The 21,909-nt window shown below is 51.3% G+C and overlaps 1 protein-coding gene across 3 annotated transcripts; it reads left to right on the top strand.

The window, feature by feature from the left end:
- The first annotated feature begins 5,827 nt into the window (after positions 1-5,827).
- On the top strand, positions 5,828-21,478 carry PLEKHB1 (pleckstrin homology domain containing B1). Of its 3 annotated transcripts, none has more exons than XM_058545634.1 (8): positions 5,828-5,879; positions 8,331-8,406; positions 9,557-9,709; positions 10,318-10,420; positions 11,555-11,594; positions 14,608-14,712; positions 18,745-18,844; positions 19,449-21,478. In XM_058545634.1, exons 1-8 carry the CDS (start codon positions 5,862-5,864, stop codon positions 19,583-19,585), a joined length of 732 nt encoding a protein of 243 aa, XP_058401617.1. In that variant the 5' UTR covers positions 5,828-5,861; the 3' UTR covers positions 19,586-21,478. The 3 variants fall into 3 exon arrangements, with proteins under 3 accessions (XP_058401617.1, XP_058401620.1, XP_058401618.1); XM_058545635.1 differs by lacking the exon at positions 5,828-5,879 and adding an exon at positions 7,026-7,101; XM_058545637.1 differs by lacking the exon at positions 14,608-14,712.
- Positions 21,479-21,909: the final 431 nt, after the last annotated feature.

The raw sequence follows: 21,909 nt of genomic DNA, 5'->3' as shown, positions 1-21,909 counted from the left end.
AGGGCATGTGTGAAGAGTCTCTGGAGGAACATTTGCTAAGGATGAAAGACCTGACAGCTTCTCTTGCAGAAGAGAACATAGGTGATAACTTGGAATCAGGAGGTGGAGAAAGTATTTATGACCAGACAAGAGGAGCCAGGAGGAAACTGACTGATGTTGAAAAGTTGAGCGTGCATTTAAACATTGAAGATGGAGAGAAAAATCAATTCTACATCAACGTTGCTAAAGAAGAAAACAGAAAAGCCAGCATGATAGATCACCTTAAAAGTCTTCAGGCTGAGCAAACCTCGACTGAAAAAGTGCAGATTAAAATCTTCAGAGGAGAGGTGGGCTGGCCCCGTGGCTTAGCGGTTAAGTGTGTGCGCTCCGCTGCTGGCGGCCCGGGTTCGGATCCCGGGCGTGCACCGACGCACCGCTTCTCCGGCCATGCTGAGGCCGCGTCCCACATACAGCAGCTAGAAGGATGTGCAGCTATGACGTACAACTATCTACTGGGGCTTTGGGGGAAAAAATAAATAAATAAATAAAATTATAAAATCTTCAGAGGAGAGGAAATGAAGTGACTGCACTTTGTCAGAGAAAGAAATGGAGTCTTTTGAGAAATTATCTGTCCAGGAAGATCATTACTTGGAGCAAGAGGAGGAAAGTTCTGAAGCAAAGGAGATGAGCACATGAATGAAGAGCCGAGGACCTTCAGAAAGCAAGTCAAAGACATTGAAGAAAAGCTGGAAAGCATCATCTGTTCTTCTCACAACCAAATTATTTCCCTTAAACTAAAAGGTTATGATTGTTGGACGAGAATGCAGGAGGCTGAAAGAAACCTCTTCATCTCAAGGCAAGAGATTGCAGACATGAGACAAAGGACAAAGGAAACAGTGATTAAACTTAAGCTTCCAGAAGTGGATCCTCATGCATCTGATGATCCAGATGGAGCATTGTTCAGGGAACATTTACACTCCCCCACCTCTGGGCATGGGGTGCTGTTTCTTCTGATGTAGGAGGGTTTCAACACCCCTCCCCTCAGACCCTCTCCTTGGATGCCAGGCTTTCCTCCTCCATTCCCAAATCTGGCATTTCCAATAGATTCAAATGGGGACTCATGGCAAGAAGACGTCTTCTTCCTCCCAGTATTAGTCAGGGTTCTCCAGAGAAATAGGAACAGTAGGCTGTGTATATAAACATATACAAAGAGATTTATCTCAAGGAATTGGCTTATGCGATTGTGGGGCTGGCTAGTCTGAAATCTGCAGGGCAGGCCAGCAGGCTGGAAGCTCTCAGGCCCCGGCTGAGACTACAGTCCACAGATTATACACTCCTCTTGCTCAGGGAAACCTCAGTTTTGCTCTTAAGGCCCTCTAACTAATTGGATGATTATCAAGGATAATCTCCTTTATTTAAAGTCAGCTGATTGTAGGGGTTAACCACATCTACAAAATACCTTCACAGGCAACACCTAGATTAGCATTTGATTGAATAACTGGTTACTAGAGCCTAGCCAGGTTGACACATTAAACTAACTCCCTCTGCTCCAGGAAGCCTGGATGAACCTCTCTGAGATGGCTTTTCACCAAGGCATTGTTGTCTTCCTAATCTTCCCTCATGGCCTGGGTTTTTCTCTGGATACTCCCATCTAGAAAATGGAAGTATGTTACCTTCTGGGTTCATTGAGCCTCCACATGAGCTTTCTACTCAAAACCCTGAAACACTGCAGTGACCTTACATCATTTCATTTATTATTTATTTTATTTTATTTTTTTTGTTTTTTGCTTTTTTGTGAGGAATATCAGCCCTGAGCTAACATCCATGCTAATCCTCCTCTTTTTGCTGAGGAAGACCGGCTCTGAGCTAACATCTATTGCCACTCCTCCTTTTTTTTCCCCAAAGCCCCAGTAGATAGTTGTACATCATAATTGCACATCCTTCTAGTTGCTGTATGTGGGACGCAGCCTCAGCATGGCCGGACAAGTGGTGTGTCGGTGCGATCCCGGGATGCGAACCCGGGCCACCAATAGCGCAGCACGTGCACTTAACCGCTAAGCCATGGGGCCGGCCCATCATTTCATTTATTTTTTCTTCAAAACTGTTATTGTTATTTCTTGTTGTTGTTAAGGAAGATTCGCCCTGAGCTAACATCTGTGCCAATCTTTCTCTATTTTGTATGTGGGTTGCAGCCACAGCATGGCTGACAAGTGGTGTAGGTCTGCGTCCAGGATCCTAACCTGTGAACCCAGACCACTGAAGCAGAGTGGGACAAACTTAACTACTCTGCCACAGGGCCAGCCCCCCAAATTATTATTACTTTTTTGTGAGGAGGACCAGCCCTGAGCTAACATCCATGCCAATCCTCCTCTTTTTGCCAAGGAAGACTGGCCCTGGGCTAACATTCTGAGCCCATCTTCCTCTACTTTATATGGGACGCCGCCATAGCATGGCTTGACAAGCGATGCTTCGGTGTGCGCCCGGGATCCGAACTGGCAAACCCCGGGCCTCCGCAGCAGAGCGCTCGCACTTAACCGCTTGCGCCACTGGGCCAGCCCCCAAAATTATTTTTTAATTATCTATTTTTTCTATTTTAAAAAACTTTTTACAACTCAACAATTAAAAAATCAAAAACCCAACTAAAAAGTGGACAAAAGATTAGAATAAACATTTCTCCAAAGAAGATCTACAAATGGCTAATAAGCACGTGAAAAGATGCTCAACATCATTGGTCATTAGGGAAATGCAAATCAAAACCACAATGTGGGCTGGCCCCGTGGCTTAGCAGTTAAGTGCGCACGCTCCGCTACTGGCAGCCAGGGGTTCAGATCCCAGGCGTGCACCGACGCACCGCTTCTCCTGCCATGCTGAGGCCGTGTCCCACATACAGCAACTAGAAGCACGTGCAACTATGACATACAACTATCTACTGGGACTTTGGGGGAAAAAAAAAAGGAGGAAGATTGGCAATAGATGTTAGCTCAGAGCCGGTCTTCCTCAGCAAAAAAGAGGAGGATTAGCATGGATGTTAGCTCAGGGCTGATCTTCCTCACACACACACACACACACACATAAAACCCACAATGAGTTGGGGCCGGCACAGTGGCACAGTGGTTAAGTGCTCATGCTCTGCTTCAGCGGCCTGAAGTTTGAAGGTTCGGATCCCAGGCGCGCACTGATGCACCGCTTGTCAAACCATGCTGTGGTGGCATCCCATATAAAGCAGAGGAAGATCAGCACAGATGTTAGCCCAGGGCCAGTCTTCCTCAGCAAAAAAAAGAGGATTGGGATCAGATGTTAGCTCAGGTCTGGTCTTCCTCACACACACAAAAAAACCACAATGAGATAACACTTCTCACCTACTAGGATGGCTATAATCAAAAAACAGACAATAACAAGGGCTGGCGAGGATGTGGAAAAACTGGCACTCTTATAGGTTGCTGGTGGGATTGTAAAATGGTGCAGCCACTTTGGAAAGTAGTTTGACAGTTCCTCAAAATGTTAAACATCGGGTTACCGTATGACTCAACAATATCACACTCAAGACAAATGAAAACATATGTCCCCACAAAAACATGTAAACAAATGTTTTAAGCAGCATTATTATAATAGCTGAAAAGTGGAAACCACTCAAATGTCCATCAGCTGATGAATGGGTAAATAAGAAATTCCACACAATGGAATATTATTTGTCAATAAAAAATAAAGTTCTGATACATGCTACAACATGGGTGAGCCTTGAAAACGTTAAGTGGAAGAAGCCAGTTACAAAAGGCCACATACTACATGATTCCACTTACATGAAATGTCCAGAATAGGCAAATCTATACAGATGAAGTAGATTTGTGGTTGCCAGGGGCTGAGGGGAAAGGGGATTAAGAGTGACTGCTAAAAAGTATAGAGTTTATTTTAGGGGTGATGAAAATGTTCTGAAATTAAATAGTAATGATGGTTGTACAACTTGTAAATATATTAGAACACTGAACTGTACACGTTAAAAGAGAGAACTTTAGGGCCGGCCCGTGGCTTAGCGGTTAAGTGCGTGTGCTCCGCTACTGGCAGCCCAGGTTTGGATCCCGGGCACGCATCAACGCACTGCTTGTCTGGCCATGCTGAGGCCGCGTCCCACATACAGCAACTAGAAGAATGTGCAACTATGACATACAACTTTCTACTGGGGCTTTGGGGAGAAAAAGGAAAAAAAAAAATAAAGAGGAGGATTGGCAATAGATATTAGCTCAGAGCCGGTCTTCCTCAGCAAAAAGAGGAGGATTGGCATGGATGTTAGCTCAGGGCTGATCTTCCTCACACACACACAAAAAAGTGAATTTTATAGTATATAAATTATATCTCACTAAAATTACTTAAAAATTTTTACTTGATTTTACTTCGGCTCAAATTGCATCTTGACATAAATTTCTGGATTTTTTAGTAATTAGAGATAGTACAAATTATTCTCACTATATTATACTCTTTAGAAAATATAAGTAGTGAATTTTAATTTGATAAACCAGTCCACTATTCTCTAAACAATGTATTATCCGAGAGCTGTTCATCCACCAGGGACATTTGAAATAGCAACATACTTTTCTCTCTGCCAATGATTTTTGTTGATCTCAGTAAATTTTAATTGATTAAACAAACAAAGTCTCTCAAGGCCAGGACTGCAGGAGCTGGATTCCTGCTATGCTCTCAGCACCTCTCACTTGTTAATCCATACTCTATCCACTGGTCTACACAGCACTGGAGATTAAAAACACAGCTCTCAATGGTAATCATTATGGCTTCAGGGGTCTATGAACTCCCAGGAATTATATGCAAAACGTGACATGTGTGTGATCTTTTTCCTGGGCAGAGTCTACTTCCTTCAGCAGCTTCCCAAAGAGGGTCATCGAGAAACATTTTAGAGACATAAACCAGGTCGGGCTGCCTTTAGATTCTATAGTTGCATCCGTGGTTTCCCAGCATCCTTTTCTCTTTTTCTTGTCATAGGGCCCTCTCTTTGGTGGGGGAGGAGGGTGGATTTTCCCCCTAAATTCCACACTGCCACTGGAGAATCTTCCTTTTTCATCTGGTTGCTAAATCCAGAGAATGTAATCTAGGAGTCTGCACTGCTTCCCCACCCCACCCCTCTATGAAGGACGCCAAACAGTTGTTCACGGAGGGGAGCAGGGGAGAGCTAGGGAGAGGGCAGGATCCAGATTCCCTGAAGCCAGCTCCACTCACCCCTCCCTCCCTCCTCCTTTCTGCTGTGGGGGCGGAAAATTTAGCCTGGAGAAGGTAGGGGTGGGACGTTCCAGAGACAGACGATATAGAGTTGGAGACAGCTTAGTTTTGGAGAGCTGCTTCCTGGGGCTGCACGGAGGGGATGAGCTCAGTGGCTAATAGGATCGGCCGTGGCGAATCCCCTAGCAAGGCACGCACTGCACGAAAGGTTGAAGCGCCGGGGTGGCTCAGAGGTCAGGATTACAGAAACCCAGGAGCGAGAGAGGGAAGCTTAAAGAGCCAGGCTGCGCAGCCCGGACTGGGGTGATGGCACTGTCCCGCCCGGCGGGAGAAAGCAGATTTAGCCCCGCCCTCGACCGAGGGAGGAGGACTGGCCAGTCCGCGGCCCTGGCATCTTAGCAGTGCTAGGCCAAAACCACCTCCGAATCACGGATGACTTGTTGTTATCCAGTGAACTGAAGGTCCGAGGCAGACATCAGTCGGGGAGGTTGGGGAGTGACTGGAGAGAGAGGATGACTTTTTTAAAGTTCTATGTGCCCCCCACTTCCGGTTCCCACTTGGTAGGACCTTCCTGATCCCCTTATCTCTAAGGCGCTCAGGGAAATGCCCCCCTTCAGGAACCTTCTAGGAAATGCTGCCTTGGCCGCCCAAGAACCATGAGCCCTGCAACTCCGGTAAGCAAGAGGTGTTTGGGACAGGAGGAAGGGCCCAGGGCAGGGTGGGTGCCCCTCTCAAATAGGGGATGGGACCAGGAGTCTTTCAGGCCCTGACAGGCCCTGTTATCTGAATGACAGTCCTGGGTCTGCTGTAGGTGGGGGTTTGTGGGGCTGAGCTATTCAAGGAAATGATCCTGGAGGGGCAGACCAAGGTGGTAGATACAGAAACGGTCTTCTTTCTCCAGTTGGGCACTCTGCGATCCATTTTCCATTATGCCCTAGAGGGACCTTTCCAATTCACAAATCTGACCACCTAACTCCTCATCTTGAACCCTCCCCTCCCCGCAAGCTCCAGTCACTAGGACATAATGTCCAAGCTCTTGAGCCTGTCATCCAAGGCCTTCATATTATATCCTTGCAACCCCTGCAGCTTCATCAAGTGACACATCCCTTGCCCTCCCCACCTGCACTCTACTTGCCAAACACACTGAAATACAGCACACTCATTTGAACTTCCTAACCAGTGCTCTTATAAGTCTCTTAGGTTTCCCGTGAGAAACTCCTACTCATCCTTCAAGACCCCTTTAAGTCTCCTCTGGAGACCTTCCTGAACCTCTTGGGCAAAGTTAGATTCTTCTCTCCTGTTGTTGAATCATACTTTGTGCTCTAATTGTGTTTACGTTTCGTCTCCCCCACCAGACTGGAAGCTGGGGAAGGAAGGAGAAAGGGCCTTGTCAGATGCTTCTTTGTGCCCTCCACTAGCGCCCAGTGCAGTGCCAGGCACAAACTGAGTACTGTATTGAGAAAACATGGCAAAACTAGGAGCCTGGCTTCTCCTTGCAACCATACTTTTTTCTAGAAAATGGGTTCAAGATTCTTAGGAAAAAGTATTTCAAGATAAATGAGTGAACAAATGTCAGAGCAAAATGAAATCGCAGGTGCAGCCTCCCACCTGTCCTCCTGGTCAGCACAGGGCTACCACCCAAGAAAGGCTACCCATTGCCCAGTTCTAGGGCTGCAGACTACAAGTCCCAGCATGCCTCGTGCCAGCACATCGCTCCACGCCCCGCCCCCTCCCTGGGGGTGGGGCGGGGCCGGAGGGCGGGGCCCAGGGCGCAGCCTGGGGAGTGAAATGTCCCAGGCGCTCTGGGGCGCACAAAGCGCAGGCGCAGTGGGTTGGGTGGCAGCAGCATCAAGTAGCCGGCGTTTTGGCAGCAGCATCCGCAACAGGTGTAGACAGGTGGGTGCATCAAGGGGGGCGCTGGAGAGGGACCTGGTCCTCTTATCTGACCTGTGTCAGGGCTTGCAGAGGGGAGGGAGCGGCAGGAGAAGCAGGGACAAGGATGGGCCTTCCAGCCCTGGAGTGCCAGCCCTTGCTACGCAGCAAAAGGTGTGAGCAGGTGGGGGAGGGGCAGAGGCACCTACGCGCAAGAAAATCGTCCTCAGGAACAGAGGGCATCTAGATTCCAATCCAAGCTGCATCACCTAGTTGGACAAGTCATTTGCTGTGCCTCAATTTGTCCATCTGTAAAATAGGAGTAAAGATCCTACCCATCTAACTGGATGACAGTGGGGGCAAGGTGAGATAGTATAGTATGTCAGTGGTTCCTAAACTTTGCTGCACATTGGAATCACCTGGAGATCTTTAAAGACTTTCGGTGCTTGCCTCCCGCCCCCCGACATTCTGATTTAATTGTTATGGGGTATGACCTGGGTATCGGGAGTTTTGAAGGCTCCTTCTGGCATAATGGTTAGAAGCCAGGACTGCTGGGTGTGAATCCGGGCCCCACCACTGACTAATCAAGCGGATCTGCGCAAGTGACAGGACCTCTCCAGGCCCCAGTTTCCCCGGAAAAATAACAAGGATTGTTGTGAGGCTTCCGTGAGATACTAGATGAAAGCTCTGAGAGGTGTACCTGGCACATAGTGCGTAATCAGTTATAGCTGCTGTTGAACTATTATTTTATGCACTTCGTAAATGGCTCAGGTGGAGTTGAAATGTGAGGGAGCTTTTTCTTATCATGAAAGTCCCTCATTCACTGCCATGATTCTAATATTCTGTGCTGCCAGCATTTCAAAGTTCCAGGGTTTCTAACATTTTAAGAGTGCCTCACTCCAGCCTCTGCCTGCCTCACAGACACACTTTTACAGATCTAGAAATGGAGGCCAGGGAGAAGGGACTTGGCTAAGGTTATGGAGCTGAGATTGGAATCCAGGCTCCTCACCTCCCCGCCCCCACTCGAGCACAATGGGTGGCTGCCCTGCTGGCCCCGCCAGGACAGTGCTCCCATTATCTGCCTGCAGCAGAGAATGGGGAGGAGACAGGCAGGCTTGCCCTTGTTTGTCTACCAACACTCCCTTAAACGTTTCCGTGGTGGCTCCCCCAAGGAGGCTGGGGCTTGTCTTCTCTCTGGGGAGCTGCTCTGGAGCTGCTGATGAGGCCTGTGTGTCCTGTGGCTCCTCTGACAGGTCCCGCCTGACTCCGCCCTGGAAAGTCCTTTTGAAGAAATGGCCCTGGTGAGGGGCGGCTGGCTGTGGAGACAGAGTGAGTGGCCCTGGGCCAAGCCCTTGTCTGTCCTGCACCTTGTCCAGGGGCAGGGGTGAGGGAAGGGGCTTGTTGGGCCTGCCACAGTGAACCCTCTCCCCAAAACCAGGCCCTTTTTATCTTCCCCTCCTTTGTCCATGCTCTTCCCTCTGCCTGAAATATCCTTCCCATTCCTGACTGCTTGGTAAACTTCTACTTATTCTTCGAGAACTAGCGCAGATGTCCCCTTTTGTGAGGAGCCTTCTCGGACTTTTCCTCTAACCCCACCCCAGACCCTGCTGTAGCACCAAGCTGGGTTAGAGGCTCCTTTCTCTGTTCCCCACTGCCTCATACAAACCCCTGTTATAGCACAGATCCCCCCCTAATATAACTGTCTTTACCTCTCCCCCACCCCATACCAGCCCTAGCCTGTGAGCTCCTCAAGCGCAGGGACTGGGTTTGATCCTCTTTGTGTCCACAGTGCCCCGGGCCAGGGCTGGCCACAGAACAAAATGAAAAATGCCTCTGTGCTTTGAAATCCATAAAGCTCTAAGAAGCTGTCATGTCTTTGCCCTTTCCTGTTAAGATTTCCAGTTGCAAAATGTCTGAAGCTAGGGCTCAGGCTTCCAGACCCATCTCTGACCAGAATCATGATCTGAACCCGACCTATCCTGGGCTGGAAGCCCCACGTCCCACGACCCAGTCTCAGTTCACTCAGTTCAGCAAACACTGAACCCAGGTCCTGCTGGGGGCCAGGACCCGTGTGGAAGAGCTGCGGACCCCTAGTCTGGTGGAGGAGGCAGGCAGTACACAAATGACCATCACACAAGTCGGAGATAAGAGATAAGATGGAGGCTCAGGGTAGGGAGAGGTCTTTCCCTTAAAGAGACGTGGGGCTTGGCCTTGGAAGCCCACAAGGAATGGCTCTGGTCACTCATTTACTGTTCAACACATTTATGCAGCCTCTACTATGTGTAGTTGCCTCCAGTGGGAGGCAGTTGGTGAGCAAGCCAGAAAGAGGCCCTGCTGTAATTTCAGGGGGTAGATAGACAAGGACGGGGGGGTTATAACATGGGGGGCTGGGGTGAGGGGATTTGGAGCCCATCCAGGGCTCCTGCCCCCGAGTAGGGTCTGCTATCAGCCTGCCTGGCGGGTCTGGAATGTCACACAGGCTCGATCCTCCGCCGCTGGAAGCGGAACTGGTTCGCCCTGTGGCTGGATGGGACCCTGGGCTACTACCAAGATGAGACCGCGCAGGATGAGGAGGACCGCGTGCTCATCCGCTTCAATGTCCGTGACATAAAGATCGGCCAAGAGTGCCAGGGTGAGCAGAAGCCCCTTCCTCTCTGGCACTGTGACCATGGACATGGCCCTCCCACTGTGTCTATCTGAGAACACCTGCATTGGAAGGCTCTTTGCAGCTTTCAGAAGGCTTCCACCGACATTGCTTCTGGGCCTCTATCAACTCCAATCCCTGTGGGTATGAATTAAGAAATCAGTTTCTTGCTGAGTTCCTACCCTGTACTGGGCCTGGGCCCTATGCTTCGGTCACAGAGGTGAGTCAGACACAGTTCCTGCCCTCTAGGTGCTGGGAACTGGATAAAGATGAAATGAGATATGGAGACTCAGAGAAGTTAAGTGACTGGTCCAGAGTCACACAGCAAATCTTCTCTACCGTGGCTCAGGCCACAATTATAACAGGGTAACTGGGAAATAGATGTACCTAACTAGGGAAGCAGGCAGTGTGGAAAGTTGAAAAGATCTAAAGAGTAGAGCAGAATCCCAAAGAAAGTGTGTGAGATCAGAGGAGGTTGGCAATGGCCAATAAACACGACTCAGAGAAGTCAGTTCCTTTTCTTGTTCCTGGTTTACCTGGGGGATCTGGGGCCTTTGCCCCGTGGAAACCCCATATATATGTGTGTCTGCCTCTAGATGTGCAGCCCCCAGAGGGCCAGAGCCGAGATGGCCTGCTGACCGTGAACCTACGGGAGGGCCCCCGCCTGCACCTGTGTGCGGAGACCCGGGATGACGCCATGTGAGTCGCTCCCAGGAGAGGATGTGGTGGGATGCTGGGGAATGTGACCAGAAGCTTCCTTCTCATTGGGCCTTCTGGTTCCCTGAGGGTAGGAAGAGGGGACAAAGACCAATCAGCATGGTGGTCTCACTGGAGGCTGGGCAGAATGGACTTGAATGGCTCAGGGTGATTGGTATGGTATCCAGTAAATTCCTCACATGGTCTGTGATGAACTCAGGACTGTTGGGGGTGCGGTGTGCACACCTGCCTCAGGTAGGTGGTCCCTGACCATTCAGAGTCGGGTATTGAGTAGCCTCTGAGGTGAGCACTCTCTTGGGGGTGATACAAAGAAACACAGCCCAGTGGCATCTTCAAAGGACCCTCCTTCTCACTCCCTTCTGAGAAGATGCTGTGGTGGGGGGACTCTGATCTGAGGGTCAGATGACCGTGACCTGCCTAACGGAGGCAGCCTGCTGTGTCACAGGGGCACCCCAGTGCCACATGCAGATCCACTCTTTGAGACAGGGCATGCCTTTCTCAGGCACGATCAGCTCACTCACATTCTTTCCCTTCCTACTCTCTGGCAGAGGGTCCGTTAGCCTTTGCACTGTAGGAGAATGAAAGAGATGGGGTGTGTGGGAGTGGGGGAAGCTGAGCTCTGGGTAGACAAAGCACAGAGCTGCCTTGTCCACCCCAGCCAGGTGCCATGGCAACCAACAAAGGCCCAATTGTCCAGTGTCCACTGGGCCTTCCCCGGGCTCTGGGGTCAGAGCATTGGGGAACTGTGTTTGCAGGTTTGGGATGTGGAGGTGGGCTGCAGCTGGAGAACCAACCCAGGCATGTCAGAACCTGAAGGCCTCTAAGAGACCACCCAAGCCCAGCTGTCTATTGTCTAGATGGGGAAACTAGAACTTCTAGAAGGGAAGAGACTATGGGCTAAGAATGAATTAGGAAGCTCCAGCTAAACTGAGGGCCCATCCATGTGACTGGGGCAGGGGAGGGGCCACCTTTGCTACCCAAGGGAGTCAGAGGAATCTCCCCCTTCACGAGAGACTGGGGCTAGAGGCTGGGTTGAGGAGGAAAGTCTAAAATGTAGGGGCCAATCCCCCTTCTCCCAAACTCCCTCCTCATGGTCTGGCGGGGTTTGCTTTGCAGAGCATGGAAGACAGCGCTGCTGGAGGCGAACTCCACCCCGGTGAGCCCCCATTCTCTCTCTCTGTCCTCCCAACCCCTGCCTGCCATGGAATCATGGGTGATTCAGACTCGGTCTCTGCCTGCCAGGGGTTCTTAATTCTCATATATGTGAGTGAATAGACTCTGCAGACTCAGACGCCCTGAGTCCCAAGTGGAAAAGGACAGAAGACAGCCAACTGGTGCTTGGAGGAGGGAGAGAGAGGCCTCCAAGAAGGCTTATTGAAGCAGGTAGCATGTGAGCTGGGGAAAGGAACTGTCTTTTGTCGAGCAACTATTATGTTCCAGGTATGGGTGCAGGTGTGATTCCAGCTCCTCCTCATGAGCCCTGTGAGGTTGGAACTGTTGTTCCCACTCTGCAGATGATAAGATTGAGCTTCATTCATCCACATGACAGATATTTACTGAATTCCTACTATGTGCCAGGCACTGTGCCAAGGGCCAGGGATTAGAGGTAAACTAAGGAGATGTGGGCCCTGCCCTCCTGGACTCAGCCTAGTGGGGAGCCAGATGTGAAGCACTAATTACAAAGTTAATGGTTCCACTGCAACGGTGGTAACTGCCCTGACAGAGACGTGCAGTGTGCATTCAATGTGCCACCACCTTGGTGGCCTGATCCAGGTGGGAGTTCAGACAAGTCTTAAGATGAGACCTGAAGGATAAACAGAAATCGACTGGGTGAAATGGATGGGGTAGGTTGAAGGGAACAGCTTTCCAGGCAGAGGGAACTGCATGTGCAAAGGCCCTGAGAGGGGTTAAGACTTTGGTAAGTTGAAGCACAGAAGGAAGGCTGGGGTGGCTGGAGCTCAGGGAGAGGCCAGTGGGGAAGGAGGGTTGGCAGGGCCAGGCCTTTGGGCTGTGTCAGGGATGTTGGTTTCTGCTAAGAGCACTGGGAAGTCATTGAAAGTTTTTAAGCAGAGGGATGGCATAGACAGATCAGACCAGATCTGTATTTTTAAAAAGATAGTCTAGCTGGTAGGTAGAGAATGGATTGTAGAGGGTTAGAGTAGATGCCCGGAGACCAGTTAGAAGGCTGGGATAGCATCCAGGTGACCAACGGGACGTCTGGACTAAAGCCTTGCTGGCAGAGACAGCTGCTGAGGATAAGACAGATTTAGGAGGTAGGGTCAACAGAGGTTAGTGATTGATGGTGGTGTGGGTTTGAGGAGGCACCCAAAGCCCCCAGCTCAAGGGTGGCCCGGCTTGGCCTCGATCCCCATCTGCCTGACTCCAGATTCTTTGCTTGCTGCTTCTATCTGTGAAGCCCCTTCTCATCTAGAGAGAAAGTCTGCTGGGAAGTGGCAGTGAAGACTGGATGCATTTATAAATCCCCTTGGGCATCCACCTGCTGAGGGCCAGGCATTGTGCTGAGCACCTGGCACTGGTTATATCATTTAATCTTCCAACAACCCTTGTAGCGGGTGGGATTTTTAGTCTCATTTTACGGATAGGGAAGCTGAGGTTCAGGGGGACGTGACTTGTCCAGAGTCTCACAGTGTGTTTTTTTAATTTTTCGAGGAAGATTGGCCCTGCGCTAACATCTGTTGCCAATCTTCCTCTTTTTTTTTTTTCTTTTTTCTCCCCAAAGCCCCAGTACATAGTTGTGTATCATAGTTGTAGAGTTGTAGCTCTTCTATATGGGCCGCTGCCTCAGCATGGCTTGATGAGTGGTGTGTAGGTCTGCACCCAGGATCAGAACCGGCAAACCCTGGGCCACCGAAGCACAACGCACGAACTTAACCGCTACACCACCGGGCTGGCCCCTGAGTCTCATAGTCTTAAGTCAGTAGAAGAGCCTGTATTGGAACCTAGGTCGGTGAGATTTTGACAGGAGGGCATTATTGCAGAAGAAACTGCATGAGCAGAGGTGGGGAAGTGATATGTGCACGTGTGTCTGTGCAGACACGTGCGTCTAAGGGCCAGGAGTCTGGGCTGGCTGGAGGATAACACGTGGAGGGAAACAAATGGGAGTGATGACCTCTGGGGAGCCACGTCACGAAGGGCCTTGAAGTCCAGTTGAAGGAACTGAACTTTATCCTGAGAGTTGTGGGGAGCAATAAAGGGTATTAAGTAGGGAGGGCTGTGGTCAGACTTTGGGGAACAGACTCAGGCTTCTGGGTGGAGGCTGGATTAGAGGAAGCTGGGAGAAAGGAGGCTGGGGCAGTGGTCAGCAGAGTAGAGGGACCCCTGGTTGGGCTAACCTGGCTCTGAGCTCCAAATTCCCCTTATGCAGAGCAAATCAGTCCCACCCAAGGGAGGTGGAAGGAAGGAGGTGAGAGCTGACCGTTCTGCACTCTGTGACTCTGTGAAGCTGCCTTGTTCCTTCTCTGCCTGTCCACCTTCCTGCTGCTCTGCTCACCACATCTCTCTGCCCTGACCCTCTACTCCACCTCCCACTGCTCTCCTCACACACACACCCACCTCTGGTCCCAGGGCTTGCTCGAGTGGAGTGTGTTTGTGCCCCTGTGCTTTTGTACTAGTGTCTGCCTGTCTGTGTTCATTCCTGTGCCTTTGGGCTTCTCTCTGTGCTGTGCCTATGTAGGAGTGACCTGTGCTTTGTCCTTCCACATCCCATAGCTTCATACCCCACTCTGGGTGGAAGTTCCAGGAGGAGCCCCTGACCCCGGCTGTTCCAGGGAACACAGGGCCAGGGGCACAGCCAAGGGCAAGGGGGGCCAGTGAAGGGGGCAGGTGGGTGGAGGGCAGATCAGAGCTGTTCTGTCCTCCCTGGAGCCTGGGAGCCTCAGAAGCCTGAAACAGGGCTTCTAGCCTGAAAGTGGGCTAATTCTGGAGAGACGAGACTGGTCCTTCTTTTCTGTGTAACTTTGGCAAAGTCACCACCCCCTCTGAACCTCCCCCCATTACTGTGGGCTGAGGAGGAAGAGGACACCCCCTTCCCCTGCCCTGCTGGCAGAGGGCTCTGGTAGGGCCTGTTAAGAGCTCTGAGTCTCTCCAGATGTAGAGGGCCTCTGACACCTCCCTCCCTCCCCCTTCTTGGGTTTCTGTGGCTTGAGCAGGCCCCAGCTGGAGCCACCGTCCCTCCCAGGAGCCGCCGGGTTTGCCCCAAGGTCAGGTGTGTGACCCACTCGTGGAGCCCCTGTAAGGTTGAGAGGCGGATCTGGGTAAGTGCTGGTTCAGCCCTCCCTGCCTCCATTCTGGCCACCAGGATGTGCCTCCAAAAGTGGGCCTGGTCACATCCCTTCCCTGCTCACAAACATTCCATGGCTCCCTATCACCCACAGGACACCAACCACAGCCCTGCTTTCAAGGTCCTCGGGATCTGGCCTGGGCCAGTCTTACCTACCACATCCACCTCATCCCCTGTGCTCTGATGGCTCTGCTGTACCCTCTGCTCCCGGCTGCACCAGACCTCTTCCCTCTTCCCAGCCTTTGCACATGCTGTTCTCTCTGCTATGAAGACCCTTAGGTTCCTTATTCACCTGAAAAACTGATGCTTATCCCCTAGGACCCACCTCAAAGGCTGCCACCTCCTCAGGGAGGACTTCCCAGACCTCTAGGCATTGTCACTCCCCCCCACAGCCTGCTGCACTAATGCTTAGTGCTGTCTTCATTCTGCCTGATTTCAAGTCCATTTATTTCTATCTCTGTTCTCTCATGAGACCTGGAACTTCCTCCAAGTCCAGGACCAGGTCTGATCAGCTCTGCCCCTGTGGAGCCTGGCACAGTGCTGGGTATACAGCGGGTGCTCAGTGAGTGCTTAGTGATAGGGACAGTCTATTTTGACCCTCCTTATTTCTGGTGCATGAGGATCGGGCACAGGTAGGCCTCAGGCACTGTTCACCGAATGAGCAAATGAGTGAATGCATAAGGGAAGGAAGGAGTGAAAAGCCTCTGTTATGTCCTCACCTCTGCATGTTATAACCTAGTCCATGTCTGTCTCCCTGCCCCCTTCCCCCAGTGTTTCTGGAAAGCAGGATTTGGGGATGCATTGTCTCTCTGTCCCCAGTGCTCGGCCTGACATGGGGTGGGCGCAGTGGGGGGACTTGCCTCAGAGAACCTGTGGTCTTGTAGTCAACTGTCAGCTCCTTTTCTAGCACAGTGGTACTCAATGTGACTGTGCATTACAATCGCTTAAGGACTTAAAAAAAAAAGTACAACTGTTCAGATCCTACCTCAGGATGCTCTAATTTCGTAGGTCTGGGCTGGGGCCTTGGAAATCTGTGGTTTAGGAAATCTCTCCTGGTGATTCTTTTTTTTTTTTTTTTTAATAATTTTATTTATTTATTTTTTTCCCCCAAAGCCCCAGTAGATAGTTGTATGTCATAGATGCACATCCTTCTAGTTGCTGTACGTGGGACGCGGCCTCAGCATGGCCGGAGAAGCAGTGCGTCAGTGCGCGCCTGGGATCCGAACCCGGGCCGCCAGCAGCAGAGCACGCGCACTTGACCACTAAGCCATGGGGCCGGCCCCTCTCCTGGTGATTCTGATGTGGAGAACCACTGAGCTCAGAAGTGCTAGGACCACCCAGTTGCATAGATGTGGCTCTGCTGGATTCTCACTGTGCCCTGGGAGTGGGCAGTGTAGGAAAGATTGTCCCCATTGATAGATGAGAAAACTGAAGCTCTGAGAGGTTACATCACTTGACCAGGGTTACTTAATTCATCAGTGGCAGGGCTGGGACCCCCAGCCCAGCATTCTGAGGCATCCCTCGTGCCCAAAGTAGGATACAAATTTGTTTCAAGTGGGGATGCCTAAAAACAGGATTTAAAGGGCTGTAAACCTAAGTACACAACAGCCTTTCTCAGGGAAGGGATCTGTTAGCGTGTGGCTGGTCCTGTCCTCACCTGGAAAAGGGGCTGGGTCTGTGGAGAGGGAGAGGATGGGGGATCAAGCCCTTAGGTTCTGTCCATGAGGTCTCTGAGGGATCCCCTGCCCTGTTGCCAGGTGACCCACATGAGTTTACCTCTGGGCCTCCCAGGCCTAGAGGGTAGAAACAGGTACCCCACAGGGACATGAGGTGGTGTTTTCCTCTCTCTCCAGGGTCCGACAGGGCCACTGGCTCACTGTGCAGATGCAGTGCAGGTGTAGGCTCTGGACCTCAACTTCCCTACCAAAATTGGGGATCTGAGTGCTTAAATCCCTCGAGCCCCTCCTAGGCATGGAGCTTAGATCCTGGCCACCCCCGCAAGAAAGCCCTATTGGGTCACCCTTGGGGAAGGAGCAGAGTGAGGGAAGTTACTTGAGACTGAGCATTGTTTGTCTGAGCCTCCTGCATTGCCCTGGGACGGGTCATTGTCTCTAACTTGAAACTGGACTTAGAGTTGGGTGACTTTACTCCCAGTCTGGCCCCGTATTTGATTCATTTGAGATAAATTTAATACATTAGGCACCTACTATGTTCCAGTCAGGCCTGATTAGACCCAGTCCCTGCCCTTGGTGGTAGGGAGGTCCTCCAAGTCTGATGGGAGAGACATACACTCAACAGTGATACAAACAATGACACTACAGGGTTATTGCTGCTGTGATGAGGGAAGTCTAAGGGTTCTGGGTGCCCAGGTGGGACCCCAACAGAACCCAAGGTTGAGGGAGAGTGATACTTGATTTGAGTCTGAAAGACAGGTAGTTAAATGAAAAAAGATGAGGGGGGCATCCCTATCAAAGGGAGATGGCATGGAGATTTGAAATCACAAGATGTGCTGGGAGAACTCCCCTTTACAGCCAAATTTCTTGAAAGAGGTGTTATGACATGTTGATTCCATCCCTCACCTCTCAACCATTCTTCAACCCTCCATAGTCTGGCTTCTTCCCTCAACCACTCCTCTGAAAAGTGTTTTTTCAAAGTCACCCACAACTTCCAAGTTGCCAAAACCAATGGCTTATTCTCTTGGCACTGGCCAGGAGGATGGACAGAAGAGTATATTTAGAAGATAAAATCATGAGACCTGGTGGCTGATGTGATGTGGAAGATAAGTGTATGAAGACAAGGGTGCCAACCTGATGTCCTGGTTTGAGTGCATGATGGTGGCATTTAGAGAAAAGCATTTACAGAAGAGCAGGTTTGAGGGGATGGAAGGATGATGAAATCACTTTGAGATGAGTGGAGTCTATGACACCTGGACTTCTAAGGAGAGTTGGACCATTCGAGTGTGAAGCCCAGTTAGAGAGAGAGAGAGAGAGAGAGAGTGGAAGGGTGCTGAGAAGAAGGAGCCTGGAGAGAAGGGCATCCTGCCCCTTCTGCAGGTCTGCTCCCCCATGGGGAAAATGACGGGCCTGGATGAGGAGCTTCCATTTATTTCCACATATATTTATTGGTTCTTGCTATTCACTAGGCCCTGCTGGTGACACAAATGAATCAGAGCCCTTGCCTATAGGTAGCTCCCATTTGGGATGCAGACAGGAAAGGCCAGGAAAAAAGGATAGGAACAAGAGGTACAAGTATAATCCACAGAGAACTCAGGAAGAAAGGATTCTTTCTAAGATCAGAAGGGCTTCCTGGAGTTAGGTGACTTTTGAGTTAGGCTTGGAGGGGTTGGTAAAAATCCAATGGGGGAGGGAAGAGGGCAGGGAGTACATTCCTCCCTTCCAGAAAGAACACTGGCCATTCTTCTCTGAGCCTCTATCCTCAGTTCTGCAGTATGTGGAGATAATAATGCCTGAGTAAGGTTTAGAGGAGGTAACATGTGAACACCTCCCTCAGGACCTGGCACATGGTGGATGCTCGATAATACTTCCCATCCCTACGCTTCCTTTCCCTTCCTTCCTCCCCAACCCCCTTTTATTTCCTGGGCCTGGTGCTTGGCCAGGTCCCCTCCCTGTGACTAGGAGAGTAGAGAAATCCACTGGGTTTCTCCAAGTGGGACCACTGGAGAGCTGCTAGCAAATATTAGACTATGTATGAAGGGAAGTTGGGAGCCATGGAGAATTTTTGCTCAGGGGAGTGCTAGGTAGGAGGCCAGAGCAGGAAAATGGCATCACTGGGAGCTGGATGTGGCCTGGAGTCGTAGAGGACACAGACCATGGACCTTGTGGGGAGGCAGGGCCTTTTTCCAGGAGCTTGCTGGTCCCTGGGGACCCATTTCTAAACTTGGTCTGGCGGCTCCGTGGGCCCAGAGGGGCCTGAATCAAGGGTGGTGGGTAGGGAACCAAACCCAGGCGAAGGAATTCCCGGGCAGCTAACCCGTGGGGCTCCCCAGGTGCGTGTCTACAGCCCGTACCAGGACTACTATGAGGTGGTGCCCCCCAACGCGCACGAGGCCACATATGTCCGCAGCTACTATGGACCGCCCTACCCAGGTAAGTCTCCGGCCTGCCCCGCCCCCTGCCTCCATCCAGCGCCAGGCCTCGCCCTGCCATGGCCCATCAGTCGCGAGCAGACCCCACCTTTTTAGTGATTATGGATTTTTCCCGGCGGGACCCTCTGCAAGGCCCTCCCCATTCCGAGACTCCGAATAGTTCTTGGACCAGCGCCCCTCCCGACCCCAGAGCTGAACTCACCTCTCTAGGCCGGCCCCTATTCCACTCGGCTGCCCAGCAATACCCGTTCCTGAGCTGATAGCGACCCCTGGTGGCTAACACGGGAACGGCCGCCTCCTCCCGCTCCGGGGTCTGGTTGTTGGGACCGCCCATCCTCAGGTGCGGTCTGGAGGTTTCTTAGAGGTCGGGAGTTTCCTCGCGGTTCCACCCTAGCCCCACGGTCCAGAAATGTCCGTAGCAGATCCAAAGCCTGGAACCCGTGGGGACGGAGCGCGCGTCCTTCTCACGTTAAGGCCTCAATTTCTCCAAGTGAGGAGCAGGATGGGGTCAGCGTCTTACCTTCGGTTGGGCTGGAGTCAAGCGGGAGATCTCTCTGCTCCGTCCTCTGAAGTCTCTGGCCCTCACGGGCGGGCTCTCTCTACAGGCCCCGGCGTGACGCACGTAGTAGTGCGGGAGGATCCCTGCTACAGCGCGGGCGCCCCGCTGGCCATGGGCATGCTCGCCGGGGCCGCCACGGGTGCAGCGCTCGGTTCGCTCATGTGGTCACCCTGCTGGTTCTGAGCCCTGGGACTCGGAGCGTGGACCCTGCGTGTAGACCAACAGACCCCTTTTCCTCCTTGACTCATCCTCTACCATCTAAGCCCTGACCCACTTTGGCCCCTTCATCTCCATTAGCCCCTTCTAGGCTAGGATCATCTCTCCACACAGCACCCCAACCCCCCATCGGAAGAAGCTGTCGTCCCAGACACCAACATAGCCCAAAGTCCTTATATCTACCACTAGACACCCCAGAAATCCATTATAGACCCATATGGATATGTTTCTCCCAAACACATCAGGGTACAGAAAACACAACTCACAGTGGCTTCAGGTTCCTCAGGCGCTGGAGACAAGAGAGTCAGGTTCTTTCCTCCGGCAGCTCCAGGCTTGGTGGGGAAAACAGCAGTAAATAAACACTTGACAAGGCAGAGTTATCAATCCTTTGACACATGAGAGCAGAGAGAGACGAAAGTAGGCTAGGAGTAAGGTTGTTGGCAAGAGTGCAGAGCCGTGAACATCATGTCATGTCCACGGAATGGGGAGTTCAATTGGGCTGGGGTTGGGGCAGGAGTCAGATCATGATGGCCTTCCAGGCTAAGGAGCTTGCTGGGTAAGGGGGGAGATGTGAGTTCTTTGGAGGGAAGTTTCATGATTGCGCCTATAATGAATATATTGCCTGTTTTGTTAATACTGACACATACCCAAATCCAAACCACTCCCTGGGGTTAGCCCTATCCTTCCCACTACCAGCTTCCTGGGTCTCCTGTTCCATCAGTGCTCAGAAAGCACCTGTTTCCCATGTCAGGGTGCCTGGACAGCAATTGAGCTGAACCTGGGGTCCCCTTTCCGGGGGTAGGTGAGCTCTGTTTGGGACCTCTAGCCCTAGGACGTTGCCTCCATCAGGAAATGCATTTCTGGTCCCCAGGAGCTTGGTCCTCTGTCCATAGCTGTGGCTGTCACCATCTCTGGCTTTGTCTCTTCCTTCTCTCTGGGGAAGATGGCAGTGTTTGCCTCTGGGGCCTGATCCAACTCTGTCTCAACCCACGAGGCCCCACATGTGCCCACGTGGCCCAGCCATCTCCCCATTTGGTCCCCTTCTGGTTTCCTCCCCCATCCTGTCCCAATCACCAACAGAAGTGCTAACATCCCTGCCCAGTAGCCAGAGTAGCCTGCTCAAGTTCCCTAGTAGATAGGGGCTCCAGTGGCCCTGCTGCAGAGACTAATAAAGGTGTGGTTGGCTCTAGCGCTGGCTTTGGCTTTGTCTGTTCCTCCAGGGGCCCTGTTTCCCTAGGACATCTCCCTGACTCAGCACCTACTAGTGCCTTCTCTAGTCTAGGGAAAAGAGTGTGGATTCTGAGGTCAGGTAGAACTGGTGACAGCATGTTAGCTGAGCAATTTGGGGCAAATCATGTAACCTCTCTAGATCTTGCTTTCCCCACCTATAAGGTGACAGGTTGAAGTTGGCCATACCTGAGGGCTTGAGAGGAGAGGATGCATCTGTCATCTGAGCTGACAGGTGATCCAGGCCGTTCCTTGCCTGCTTTCTGAGAGTCCTGTGGTGTTGGGGTCTTTAGTAGGTTCCTATCCTTCTAAAGTTGAATCAATGAGTTGGTCTCATAGAGACCAGGTGGCAAGGGAAGGAAACACAACCATCTTGTATCAGGCCTTTTGAGGCTGCAAGTGACAGAAACCCCCTGCTCAAACTGATTTAAGCCTAAGAAGGGAAAACATTGGGCCAGATAACTGAGAAGTCCAGAAACTGCTTGGTCCAGGTACTCAAGCAGTGTCACTTAGACTTTGCTTTGTTTCCATCTTTACAGCCACTAGTCTGGCTCATTTAGAGGCTGCAGTGATATTCAGCAGCTCCAGACTAATGCCCTCCTGCGTTCAAGTCTAGACAAGAAAGCTGCTCTTCCTCCAATATTTTTTACTTATTTATTTATGTATTTTATTTTATTTTTCCCCCAAAGCCCCAGTAGATAGTTGTATGTCATAGCGGCACATCCTTCTAGTTGCCGTATGTGGGACGCGGCCTCAGCATGGCTGGAGAAGCGGTGTGTCGGTGCGCGCCCAGGATCCGAACCCGAGCCGCCAGCAGTGGAGCGCGCGCACTTAACCGCTAAGCCACAGGGCCGGCCCCTCTTCCTCCAACAGTGTGAATAAAAGTCCTGGGACTGATGAACATTAGCCCAAATTGGGTCCTTTGGCTATCTCTGAATCTACAGTGATCTGGAAAAGATGGTTTAAAACGACAGGGTTTAGAGCAGGGGTAGAGTGGTGTCCCAAAGAAAACTTAGGGTACTGTTCCCAGAAGTAGGATGAATAAGATGAGAGCTAGGTGGCAA

Source organism: Diceros bicornis, chromosome 7 (assembly GCF_020826845.1).
Source record: "Diceros bicornis minor isolate mBicDic1 chromosome 7, mDicBic1.mat.cur, whole genome shotgun sequence".
NCBI classification, from domain to species: domain Eukaryota; kingdom Metazoa; phylum Chordata; class Mammalia; order Perissodactyla; family Rhinocerotidae; genus Diceros; species Diceros bicornis.
The sequence above is the reverse complement of the archived record's forward strand: the minus strand, read 5'-3'. Positions and strand labels throughout refer to the sequence as shown.

What these genes read in the sequence shown, in the direction of transcription:
- PLEKHB1 (XM_058545634.1), top strand. An exon ending in GAGACCCGGGATGACGCCAT is followed by an intron (nt 10,421 to 11,554) that starts GTGAGTCGCTCC and finishes TTTGCTTTGCAG; the next exon opens with AGCATGGAAGACAGCGCTGC. An exon ending in TGGAGGCGAACTCCACCCCG is followed by an intron (nt 11,595 to 14,607) that starts GTGAGCCCCCAT and finishes TGGCTTGAGCAG; the next exon opens with GCCCCAGCTGGAGCCACCGT.